Below are 13,897 nucleotides of genomic sequence, written 5' to 3'. Positions count from 1 at the left end.
AGTGAAATAAGCCAGGCACATAAAGGCAAATATTGTATGTTCTCACTCCTATATTGGAGCAAAAAAAAAAGTGGATCTCATGGAGATAGAGTAGAATGATGGTTACCAGAGCTGGGGAGTTGTCGGGGTGAAAGATGATGAGAGGTGAATGGGTACAAACACAGATAGAAGGAATCGGTTCTAATGTTTGACAGCACAGTAACGTGACTATAGTTAAAAACAATTTATTGTACATTCCAAAATAGCTGGAAGAAAGGAGTTGAAATATTCCTGCCACGAGGAAATGATAAATGTTTGAGGTGATGGATAACCTAATTGCCCTGATTTGATCCTTACACATTGTATGCATGTACCAAAATATCACATGTGCCCCATAAATATGGATATTTATTAGATATCAATTAAAACTGCATAAAATATTTCTGGGTATGCATATAGTTAACTTTCTACAGCTTAGGCTTCCCCATGACTAGTTCATTTTAAAAAATCATCATTTGCTATCAATACACTAAAATGGTAGCACTAATAAATCAATTAAATTAGAATTATTTCTATCTATCACCACCACCAAAGGGCAAAAGCAGGATAAAATAGCAGCAGGAGAGGGGAGGGGTCACTTGACTCTTACCACTTGACCAACTGGGTATGTCCTTGCTGTATCTCTGTAGGACTGCAGAGGACGAGCTTTCCAACTCACCTGTGTTTTGCGAATAACACCCACACATTTAAACTTTCACCAAAAACTTATCAAATTATCCATAATTTGGGCTCCCTTCAAGGAAGAACATTCCAGGGCCACCGCCTGTTACAGAATTAGAAGGAGTGGGTATTCACATTTTTGTGCTTTGCTTTTAGTATGTGCTCAAGTAGTATGTCGCTCTGAGTAGGCTAACAAGGCTATTAGGTGATGACACAAAGATAAACAAGACCCAGGAGGTTACTGTACAATCCAGCAGCAAGATAAGGAAAAAGCTGGACCCTCCCAAATGTCTATTATGGATTCTTTCACATTAGCAGCACAACTTACAGACTGGATACCCACAGTTTGTGCTAATTTATATGCTCCTTGAGGCATGCTGAGCAATAAATTCTCTGCCACTTTTTAAATGTCCCCTTTATAAGTGGGACAATATGTACTGTTAGGTACATATTACCAGAAGGACAGCGGTGCCTGGCACAGAAGCCTCTCTTGAGACCATCCTGTAGCAAAGAAATTAAACACTGCACCAGGAAACAGCTCTACAATGTGCATATGTTTGTGCATGGGGTGTGTGAATGGAGTGTGAAGCAGATTAGGAGGAGAAAAACAGTGAAGTAACCACAAAATCAGTGAAGTAACCACGAAATCAGACAGAAGAAAGAATAATGGGGAGAAAATGGAGAGGACCCAAGGGGCCCTCAGGAGTGAATGGAGTAGGGATGCAAATGCATTTCTTCTAACCATAATTTGCACCTCCAGATGCAGGCTTCACTTCAGATACGATGTTTTATCTTCATTTTTTCTTAAAGTTTGGAACTTGAGACAGTAAACCCCAAAAGCAGTACATATTACTTCCTGTCCATCAATATTAGGAAGCACCATATGTAAAACAGAAGACTGTTCTCCAACAGTCCCTGATATGAAGACAGAAAAGAACAAATTCCTTCTGGAGTTGACACTTCACTTCTTCAGATGGAGCCAAAAGATGCTTACAGACAGGGGAAGAAGAGAAACAGAACAGGAGAGCAGGCACTCCAAGGGAAAACCCCGAGCCGTGGAATAGAAAGTGAAGAGGGTGGGGAAAGAATTCACTATCCCTGCATCGGCCCATGCCGAGGTTTTTCAGAGAGAAGCGTTCTCCAAGAAAAAATTCAACCAACCCAAATCTTCAGGAACTACAAATAAATCATTCTGACAAATAACCTGAGAAGTCTTGGGCTGCCAAATGAATGCCAATGCTCTTTGTTAGAAGTGAATGATTTTGTTATAAGGTCATCTCGAGTTGTAAGAGCAGGGTTGTCACATACTGTACGGTATCCTTTCACAAGTAAAATTTAAAGCACAGTTTATTGGCTCCTTGTTAACAATCAAATGCTCCACAGTTTCCAATGTTTGGAGACTTCAGCGTTTATTCCAAAGGATTTCCCCAAAGAGTTACTGTAGAAACCATCTTATTTCCCAAGTGAACAGGTATAGCATATGTATTATTTTTTTAAACAGTCCCTGGCTAGTTTCCTGAAGAACAAGCAGCAGGAAATATAAACCAGATGTAGATCTTTCAGCATCTGAATCATATATTATGAAATTCCATGGACCTATTTAAATTAGAATCAAGCACTGATATGACACAAATGTGGCTGAAAATTGAGCAAGTATGACTGGAAACATTATATTGAAAAGGAAGTAAAAATTCCCTATTTCGGGGCAACTAGGGTAAGGCAAACTCTATTCGGCATACTAATTAAAATGCCAGTATTCCATTTAACAAAGCTAAAATGTAAGTGAATACACATAAGCCAGTGAAGAACAAAATTCAGTGCAAATGTCACCACTTTAAGTTCTCTTCTCTGGGCATAAGCAGCTGTGGAATTCAACATTCATGTAGGCAGGTTCAATGGGGTTTCTGCTAGAAGCAAAGCGGCATCACTTGTTTAGAGTGGTCTCATAGGCACACTTGAATCCCTTCCAGGAAGAACAAAGCAGGGGACACATGAAAATATCTGTAAGTGTCTAATATGTGTCATTTTAGAACCAGCTTTACCTCTCTATCTGTTACTGTTGAGCATTGCTCTGAAAATACGCCAGTTTCAGATAAGAAAAATGAAGTCTGGCTTGTACAGTATATCAAATTGAATGCAGTGATTTAAAGAAACTCAAAACTAAACTCTGACTCTAACGTAGTGTGATAAAAATGAGCTGGGAGAATACCAACAGAGGAGAATCAGAAATGAGTTTTCAGTATTTTGTATTTTTAACACAGCCCATCTACTGAGTTGCAGTACTTTTACAGTTAATTTGTAACTACACACCTACCAGTCCCTTTAATAAACACACATTAAAAATCATAGCTGATTAGTCTGCTATCTTTCCTATTAAAAAAAGAGCAAAACTACCCCTAGAAGACAACCACACAAAATAGTAAAGCACTTAGGATTCTGCACAGTACAAATCCCACTTACTGATTTTTCCTTCATCTCTTGAGAAAGGAAAGCAGCAAAGCTGGCCCATGGCACTGGTCCTGTCTGTCTTTCCTGGTGTTCTTCTCCGTGAGGACCCCAAATAGAAACTGCAGTTTATAGCACAGTCTGCGAGCACACCCTGCCTTTTTCACTCCACAGAGCAGCACAGGCAGCTTGAAAAGCCAACGCACACGCCGCAGGGGGAGAGAAAGGAGAAGGGAACTTGCTGCCGTGAGCAAAAAAGGCTCCACCTCCAGTCCTCCAGCCTAATGCAACTGCTCTGGGACCGGCATTCAGAGAGGGAAGTGGCTATACACTCCCTAATTCTCACAAAACTGTGAGTGCCCGCCCGTAGGTCAGTGCCATGTGCGCTGTCTGGCTATCTGCATGTCTTTAAGAATGATAGCTGAGAAAAACCACAATGAGTCCTTTCTCCTACAGACAACTGCAGTAATTACACATGAAAATTCAAACCCGAAAAAAAAAAAAAAACATATTTTCTGTCTGCTACTTAAAGAGGAAGAGCTTTCTTTTATCCACAAGAGATTGTTGTTTATGAATAGAAAACCCAACAGAGCAGAACACTGGAAACACAACTTGTATGAAGTACCATTAACTACCTAGCAAACTGCATGAACAATAGAAATGACAGGCTAAGCGTGGGGAAAGAGGCTATCAACTGTTATCTGTATGGTATGGCATATCTTTTAAATTCCTGCTTTCTAAGATACTGCCTTATTCCCCTACTAAAGCAGTAATCAATACTATGAATTTTGAAATTATACCATCAAATATGTCAACAGCCTACAAAATTACTCAAATATAGATGCATTACTGACAAAAACATAAAAGATTAGGGCATCTTTCTGAATGAAGCCACAAGGTGATTGAGCAAATTCAGGGGCAGGAAAACAACTAATTTTAAGACAGGCTAGATTTTGAACGTTATTCCATGAAAGAACAGATTTCATATAATTGTTCAAAATCTGTTATTTTATAGAGAGAATAGCCTTAGTTTATGACACTCTAGGAAAGAAAAATTGCCCATAGTGCCAGAAATTCCACCCCAATTCTTTCTTGCTCCTCTATTTACTAGCTAGGCACACCTATTTCCCACGGATTAGAAGGAGAGGGAACATGATGATGCTAAACACCTCAAGTGGTTCTGAACATAGTCCATCTACTTTCATACTCATCCAAGCAAAAAGAGCCTGCAGCATGGAAAAATGAAAATTGTCACTTTTACAAATTATATTTGTTGCATTTTAGAAAAAAAACCAGTGAAGATGTTGACAAACACTAGTATCTGTTTTCAATGCTTTTTTTTCTGATAGAATTTTGATAATTTTGATGCAAATATCAAAGAGTATTTGAGAGTGTCATCAAGGAACACAGTTGTTTCTATATGTCACAGGTACATTAATATGCACTGTGACTTCCAAATTAGAAATACTGTGAAGATCTATGGAATAAAAAGCAAAGATCTGACTGATTAAATTAAACTGGCAGGTCTATCCACATAATTAAAATTAATGTTTAGAGATTTACATGTCTTTAAATTGCTTTCGCTTTTTCAGACTATTTAAAATGTAAATATGCTTATTTTACCTTGATTTAAAGAGGACATTCCATTCTATCATACAATGAACATTACAATTTTAAGTAAAATTCCACTTTTATAACCAGTTGTGTTTCTTCACAGCTTAGTGACTTATAAACAGCAACTTTAAACTCTTCCATTATTCCTCCAAATTCACCAACACATGAGTGAATATAGATGTATGTTTTAAAATATAAAATGATTTTGTATATAAATGTAAAATAGTCCTAAAAGCAGTAATATAAACCTTATTAAGATTACAAAGCAAATAAATGGCCTGTAACCCTAAAAATGGTAACATCAGAACCTAGAGCAAAGATTGAACGCTGGAGAGGTGACACAGAATGAGGTTCTTCCCAGCCTTACGACTGCCACTAGCCAGCTAGGAAACACCAGACAAGCCCTTGGTCTTCTCTGGACCTCTGTTTCTTCATCCAAAAATAAGGCAGTAGGAATATTAGTATCCTCTATAGTCCTAGCATTATATGATTTTGTGATCAAAATAACAAAGGAAATAGCCTAACAACCAGTGAACAATTATCCTAAACCTTACTTTTTGTGTTCAATGAAGACGTATTTGCAGGGAACGTTCTTCACTGAGGAAAGTAACTCCTGGCATTTCCCCATCACCAGCATCAGTATAGTGATAAAACCTTTAGAGTCAGGAAACCATGGGTTTGAATCCCAGATGTCAGGTATTAACAGCTATGAAACTCATGTCTCCTTGTCGGAGTTTTGGTATCTTTATCTGTAAATCAGGTAAGTTCATTATAAAGCTTTTAATTGGCGTTGCAAAATAGTATTTGAGGGGGAGGGGAAGAAGAGAACAGATTGTCTAATGGCTGTATTTATATGCACCTCAGTCTTTCTAGCACCAGGTAGCAATCTTGCCTCCTCCACTTCCAATTTTATGCCCTACTAGCAGCCATCTTGAGTTAATACTTACATATCTGGTCTCCAAACAAAAAGGTCCTCTACTCAAACTCAGAGCCCAGGAGGACAATGTTCGTGCAATAAATCCTACCAACTTAACTTTATTATTAATTATTCCCTGTTGGCACTGCTTCTGAAAATGTGCAATTAAGAATAGGTACAGGCACCATGGCTCATACCTATAATGCGAGCACGTTGGGAGGCCAAGGCAAGAGAAGCACTTGAGGCCAGGAGTGCAAGACCAGCCTGGGTAACACAGTGAGACCCCATCTCTACAAAAAAATTTAAAAAATTAGCTGGGCATAGTGGCACATGCCTTAGTCCTAGCTACTCAGAAGGCTGAGGGAGGAGGATTGCTTGAGCCCAGGAGTTCAAGGTTATAGTGAGCTATGATCATACCACTGTACTCCAGCCTGAGTGCAGGAGTGACGGAGTGCGACCCTGACTCTATAAAAAAATAAAATGAAATATGGCCAGGCACGGTGGCTCACACCTATCATCCCAGCACTTTGGGAGGCCGAGGTGGGTGGCTCATGAGGTAAGGAGTTCAAGACAAGCCTGTCTAACATAGTGAAACCCTGCCTCTATTAAAAATACAAAAATTAACCAGGCATGGTGGTGCATGCCTGTAGTCCCAGCGACTCGGGAGGCTGAGGCAGAAGAATCACTTGAACCTGGGAGGTGGAGGTTGCAGTGAGCTGAGATCACGCCACTGCACTGCAGCCTGGGTGACAGAGCAATACTCCATCTCAGGGCGGGGGGGGAGGTGGAATATATATATATATATATGAAATGTGTCGTTAACTAACAGTATTTACCAAGATATTCTGCACGAATGAAGGAAAGCTAGATAATGTTAGAGACTTTTTCATAAGCATTAAGTGAATTAATCATAGTGAAAGATAGAAAACAATGGAAAAATTCAAGACAAGAATTTTAAAACCTAACATTTATTGGACACTTAACACCAGGCACTTGAGTTTACTCATTCATTTAATCTCTAAGACAGCTCTCTGAGGACGGTGGTATTTACTATCCCCATTTTACAGGTGAAAAAAGTAAGCTCAGCAAAGTAACGTGTGTGAAATCTTTCGGAGAGTATCTGACAATAGGGGGATGTGAAATCAATCTGTGTGGCTCTACAAGCCCTAAGCCTCTGATCCAGAGTTCTGTATTATTCAACACAATTTGTGTGTAGACTCAGCTATATACAATATGAAACAGCATACCACAATTTCAAAATATTATGCCGAAAAAATGTTACTGAACCAAGCTCTATGGTAGTATGTTCAAAATCTTGCCTTGGTTCCTCATGTTTTGCCATCACATCCCTTTATTAATGCTGCTAGAGTAATATAATCCTATTTTAAAACAAAGAACCTAAAGACAGACCCTTTTCGGGGCTGGAGCCTAGCACTATTGCCTGCTACATCTTGGAAAAATGACTCAATTGAGAGCACAGAAATAGCAGAATGGCCCCTGAACACGTTCATCTTCCAGGAAAAACAGCAACTTGGACCATTCACAAACATAATCACTGGCAATATTGATGACCATTTATTAGGGAATTAACACACTTCTCAGTAGTATATGGAGGTCTACTATAAGATCTGAAAAAGAAGGTTAACCTCGATGAGGAAAAATATCTGATATGATACTATGTTCATAAACTTAAAACCATAACCTTTCCATGCTTTCTTTTCTTCCAGACCCGGCTATGGACAAATCATGGTTAGGACAGTTGCCTGTATCTGCTATCATATTTGGGGTTTTTTATTATAATTGTTTAAAATGGCAGGAATGAAACTATAAAAAGCATGCAGTGGGTGGCAGCTGCCTCTTGTCCATGTACTTAGAACTGTCCACTCTGATTATTGTCTCTAATGGAAAAAGATAATTCTTAACTATGACCAAAAGCTCTATTCTCTGTTGGTTAGCATCTTTTTCTACCTATAACTGAACATATATATATATATATATATTTTTGGAGTCAAAATAAAAAGCAAATCTCGCTGTAAGATTTTGACTCTACAAACTGTACAAATTACCAATTCTTACCAAAACTGTACAAATTACCAATTCTTCTGAGGCTTCCAACTCATTAATTAAAGGAAATTTGAGTCTGACAACTTGTAGAGACACATGAGAAGGAAAAAAATAGTAAATATCTTTTATTCAAAAGAGAGAAGAAAAAAGAGGACATTAAATGATGAAGTGTAAAGAAAGAGAAAAACCACTTTATCCTTCCAAATTTTGGAACCAAGTCTTAGGAGACAAGATATACCTTTAAGTACAAAAGAGACAATTCAGGAAGATTTCATTACACAGCAGGTAGCCCACTCATGGAAACTGTTATGCCAAGAAATGTTACAGTTTCAGTGAAAATGTATGTAAGCTCAAGAAGTGCTTGACAATTCATGGAAACATAACTCATGGAAATTGGGATGTTTTGGAATATACTCCAATTTTTATGTTGCCATTGGGTACCAAAAAGACAAACAATTATTCTGGGCCTGAAGAAAATTGGATTCTCATACCCAATATTACATTTTGTTTATCTGTGTTCTTGTAGTGAAACCCTGTCTCTACTAAAAATACAAAAAAAAAAAAAAACAAAAAAAAAAAGTATCTGGGCCTGGTGGTGGGCACCTGTAATCCCAGCTACTCAGGAGGCTGGGGCAGGAGAATCACATGAACCTGGGAGGTGGAGGTTGCAGTGAGTAGAGACTGCACTACTGCACTCCAGCCCGGACGAGAGTGTGAGACTTCATCTCAAAAAAAAAAAAATTCAGCTCTCAATAATCAATCCATGATAGGCATACCTCTATCACCCAGACCCAAAAGATGCTCCTTTATTGCTTAGCCACTGCTGCACCTTTGTAGTCATTTTGTAACCAAAGAGACAGATTCTGAAACAACATAATTAAACCACAACTGAAAAAACTTTATCTATAAATCTCACTGGTTAAGTCCTGTTCTTAATTACCTGCAAAAAGAATCAGTCTTAATTGTAAAACTTGGAAGCCAAGAATCTTTTTTTTTAAACCATTATTCCTACTTTAGTCATATTTTCAACAGACTTTTTACTTCTCTTTACAGTGCTTTTGTTTTTCTCTAAAACTAAAAGTTAGAGGTATTTGTATTTGAAACTGCCATATGCTATACAATTTTAATATGTATAGCAATTGGAAAGAGAATTTTTTTTCTATAAAACAGAAGACAGAAAAGCATAAGGTGCCATATACAGCATATGTACATTTAGGAAAGGGGAAGAAACAAGTAGATACCAAGAGCTACCAAAGAATTCCTTTTTCTTCACCAATCCACGAGTCATTCTAAAATCTCTGCTGATGCATTTCTGCTTAGTGCCAATTTTCAAATGCCTACTCCATGGTTACTATTCAGTCAGTTATTTTCTATGTGTGTCGCCCAACATTTAATGGCATGTACAGTCAAAGCCTTTTCCCGGAGAAATAGGAAGGAAAATTTATCTCCCTGTTTAGAGGACATACAGCAGTAGAGCACTGGATGTAAGAGGCTGAAAGGACTGCTGACAAGTCTCACCAGGTATCTGGACACCTCACATTTACAGGATACTCTGCTACCAGTTTAATTCCAGCCACTGTTTATTGAACACATACTACGAGCTAATATGATCATCACATAAGCTCTTGTGGTAAAGTTAACTCTTATGTCAAGGGGTGCCACCAGAATAGGTGAGAGAGCCAGGGCCCAAGGAGGGTACGAGCCCCCCATTTGAAGTTATGGCCCTAGTGGAGCTGGAAGGAGCCCAGCATTCCCATTGTGCCAAATCACATTGGACAGTTTTATTAACTCAAAACAGTAACAGGAGAACAAGTTCAGTAACAGGAGAACAAAAGTCAGTAACAGTCATTTATTCTAGACAGATACTGTTCAGCCCTTCTTTTTACAGTCTGACCTTTTTTCAAGCATTAATGAAATCACAAAAACTAACATGAGTTACTTTCTCAAAAACAAGTTAAATGTTTGGATGTTAAAACCTTATTTGAAAAAAAAAAGGAAAAGCAAAGAATAATCTACTGACCAGTATTTGTATTATCAGACATGGTTACTTTCTTAGTCAAGTGCTTTTAATCGTTTAATGCCCTAGACCTTTCAGAGGAGAAACCAACATCCTTCACAAGAAGAAAAGAAACATATTTCAGAAACACCAACAGGGCCCAATGAGAAGATTTTACTTGTAGTTTAACAATATAAACAACAGAAAATTTGGTTCTACAATTTCTAAGTCACTGGAGGTTTTTCACAGGTCCTAATTATTCTTGATGTGGAATGCTCTCAATCTATATTTAGCTCTGAAAGTGGCCCACTGTTTGACCTTGGGCAAGGCAACAGTCAGTCACATTTCCTGGTATGTCAAGCTTCAAATAAAAGGTACTTTAATAACTCAATATATTATTATTAAAGCTTTTTTTCCTCTAACAACACTTAAAGGGATAAGGAAGAATGAAAGTGAATCCTCAAAATAAAAGAAAATGTATTTATATCAGATAAAATGCTGTTAAATCAAGGCTCCTCTTGGCAGGTCTCAAAATCTGTCATGGTTCACCATGGCCCCAGTTGACATGCCTCCAGTAGGCCCTGTCAGTATTCATTCTGATTAGTCTGTTTATGGATCCTTTTAACAACATGTGGTAACTGTCAGAACTGTCGTTTAAATATCCCACTGAATCTATTTTCTGTTCATACATTTCTTAATCCACAACTGACATGTGTATCTGTTAGGATGCACTCAGCTGCAAATACCAAAAATTCTTGATTCATCTGGCTTAAAAATAAAGAAATGTCATTATGTCCTATAATCCTATAAGCGATGGTAGTGTCACTCTAGAAGTGGTTAATTCAGTGGCTTGACAAGATCATCACGGCTCATCCTCCTAGTGTCCCACGCTCAGCATGTGTACTTACAGTCACCCAGTGTCCAACATGGCTAAGACGGTAGCAAAGTATACCTAACACTTGAGAGCTAAAAAATGGTAGTCCCTTCCCTCTAAATCTCTTTTTATCAACTCATTGGGTCCTACTAGTATTTCTGAAATACGTTTCTTTTCTTCTCGTGAAAGATGTTGGTTTCTCCTCTGAAAGGTCTAGAAAATTAACAGCTTAAAGGCACTTAACTTAGAAAGCAGCCATGTCCCATAATACAAATACCAGTCAGTAGATTAAGTATAAGAAAACTGCTGAGGTCCCCAGCAGACTTCTGACATATATTGAAATTGGGTCACACACCACTTCCTTCACTAATCACTAGGAAGAAGAATGGAGCTAATCACCCTCAGAGCACAAGTCAGGCCCACGTGGCCTGAGGCCCACTTTATCCCAGTGAAAACGAAGAAAATGCGCTCAGAATAGGCAAGCTACTAGTGTTTGCTAGTGTTCTGTGTTTACCTTTTAATAAAAATGTTATCTGCTTTCTGGTCAATTAATATTAAGAAAGTAATTAAAAGGGTCTATAAGTAATTTTATACAGCAAAAAGGCGGGGGGGGGGAGCCTAAAAAGTAAATCACTGAAAAACAGTGTCATGCTAATAAAAAAAAAAAATCTATCACATACATATTAATGTATGCCACACTAATAAACAAAATTGTAATTGCTAAAATACATGGCTGGAGAACAAGTAACAAAACTGTGAAACTGCCTTTCTCTAAACCTTATTATACTAACACTGACTGCTTAGGTAAAAGCTTCTGCTGATCATGATCCAAGTTGTTGGCAATGAACATATATTTGGCAGCTATGGTTCTCTGGTACCAAATAAAAAACTGTGATGGTCAATTGCAGCTTCCTTTACTCATAGCCAGAATCAAGACAAAATACTCACCTGAATCATCACTCCAGTCAACAGAAGATCAAATAGAACCACAATTCATGAATTGACAAACTGTTGTTTTCTCAGTTGCTCACACTTAGTCCCTTAGGCATTTTATATAAAACATATTACAGTCAGATACAATATCAAAGGATCTCTGTGAGTTAATGAAAAAAGACAGAATTTAAACTTCATAAAGGGAAATAAAATATACTCTGTGTTTCTTTAGTCCTCATTATCTTCATTTCTACCAGAACAAGTTTCTCTGTAGAAGATGCAATCTTGAATCATACAGAGACATTTTTAGGCTACTGATGTTCCACAGACCAACAAGAAACAATTAACAAATTTGTCATACGTATGGAAATAATTTCCAAAACCTTTTATCTCTATCATAGCCTCTTGTTTAAGGTCTCCATCCTTTCTGTACAATACATATCTCAGGTAACTAGCTGCAAAGCAAATCTGAAGTTCTAGGTTTCCCAAGTAACCTTCAACTATTTCATTCATACCCATAGCTTGAACTACTAACCTAATGCCACTGAATCCTATAACCGTCATATATATATATAATCTCTGTCCTGGACCTCTCTCCTCAACAAGCCCCTTGATTGGGCCACAACTGCTTTCATATGCCCAAAATTGAACTCATTATCTTCTTGTCACCAAAGAAGTCTCTTTTATCCTGTACCACCAACTGGTGTAGGGCACTATTGTCTACCTAGCTGTCTAAACCCCAAATCTGGGAGCCAACCTAGGGTTCTCTTCTGTTTTTCAAAATCTATCCAAAACCTTAAAATATTGATTCTCCTGCCTACCAAGATCAGCGATACACCCCTCCTCCCTCCTTCTCCATCCACTGCAAATGCCAAGTGCAGGCAATTATCATGACCTGACTAGACTACCACTCCTGCCTACTTACTGGTCTTACTGATCCGTCTCCTGCTCCCCCTCAACCATCGTGCTTATACCTTACCAGCAGAGTGTCTTTTCTTAAGAACAAATCTAATCATGTCATGTCCAGCTCCAAAAATGTTGATGGCTCCCATTCCCTACAAAATAAGATCTGAACTACTTAAAGATAAGCAATTCATGTGCAGAGTGAATTACTTACACGTCTCTGCACAGACTCCACTGGGCCGCTTATGCTGCTTTCTCAGCCTGGAAAATCTCTTTCATTTGCCTCCCTCCACACTGAACATTCCCATTTTCAGTTCAAAACTTTCCTCTTCTGTGCAGACTGCCCTGACGATCCCTGGCAGCATTAAAAGCACCCTCACTTGGTTCCCATTAACTTCATTACAGTCATTATCACTTTAAATTGTAATTGTTTGTTTGCATGCCTTCCCACTAGAAAGCAAACTCCGACAGCATGGCTGTGTTTGCCTACCATCTTTGATCTTCTATACACATCATAATGCTTGGCACTTGGTACCCTCAATAGATATCTGTTCAATAAACTGCACAAATAAATTATAATAACCAAAATTGAACTGAAAAAGTTTTAAAGTAAAGGAGAAGCCTTTATGTGCACAGTGGTCAGCAATGCCTCAAATGCCAGTAGGGAGCTATGAATGAATTGGTAACTCAGGCAGTATCAATGAATCCTAAATTCACTCTGCCAGTGTGACAACCAAGACCTATTTACTCACTAATCATACTTCACCACCCCCATTCATATTTTAAGAGTAACTATATAACAATAAAGGATGCAACTGAATTGGATTTTAAAACAGGGCTGGAGACTGATAACTGTGTTACCTCTCTTCCAATTAGTCAGATATCCAATAGTAATCAGGGTCTAGCTGTGACAAAAACTAAAATATAATTTAATGCAAGATAGAGGTTTCGTGAATTCTAATGATAGAAGAAACTTCATGAGGCAATTCAGACCTCCAGATTAGATAACCTCATAAATGATACTCTCTTCCATCTTAAAAGATAGTCAGTAAAGAGATTTTACAAATCCCTTAACAACTTGTTCTAGTGTCTTAACAATCCTTTAGAGTTCAAGGTTTTTCCTAATGCCTAGAATAGTGTACTCCTAGTAAGATTAAGGAGAAATGGACATTTTATTTTTCTTAGACTAACCCTACCATAAGTCACTCTTGAGGCTTGTTTGTCCTGGGCTTAAGAATTCTGTATACAATTTGTAGCAATTCTACAAACAATAATGAACATTGAGTATGTCCAGGCATGATGCTAAGAGATTTGCATGCATGATCTCATTCAGTCCTCATGAAGTAACAACTATTATTATCCCCATTTTATAGAAGTAGTAACCGGGTTTCGAGTCATTAAAAATGTGCAAAAAGTTGCGCAACTAAAAACTGGCAAGTGGCAGTGACCATTA

The 13,897-nt window shown here is 38.1% G+C and overlaps 1 protein-coding gene across 3 annotated transcripts in view; it reads right to left on the bottom strand.

Moving 5' to 3' along the window:
- AKAP7 (A-kinase anchoring protein 7) overlaps positions 1 to 13,897 on the bottom strand; it is a 145,717-nt gene that overhangs the window by 31,445 nt on the left and 100,375 nt on the right. The window contains exon 1 of one of the 3 annotated variants that reach the window (XM_023230667.2): positions 3,160 to 3,454. The exons of the other annotated variants lie outside the window; for them this stretch is intronic. Within the exon in view, the coding sequence (XP_023086435.1) occupies positions 3,160 to 3,208 (49 nt within the window). The 5' untranslated portion in view covers positions 3,209 to 3,454. Of the gene's footprint in view, positions 1 to 3,159; positions 3,455 to 13,897 lie in introns of those variants that run through there. 3 annotated transcript variants of the gene reach the window in all.

Source organism: Piliocolobus tephrosceles, chromosome 5, assembly GCF_002776525.5.
Source record: "Piliocolobus tephrosceles isolate RC106 chromosome 5, ASM277652v3, whole genome shotgun sequence".
NCBI lineage: Eukaryota > Metazoa > Chordata > Mammalia > Primates > Cercopithecidae > Piliocolobus > Piliocolobus tephrosceles.
The sequence above is the reverse complement of the archived record's forward strand: the minus strand, read 5'-3'. Positions and strand labels throughout refer to the sequence as shown.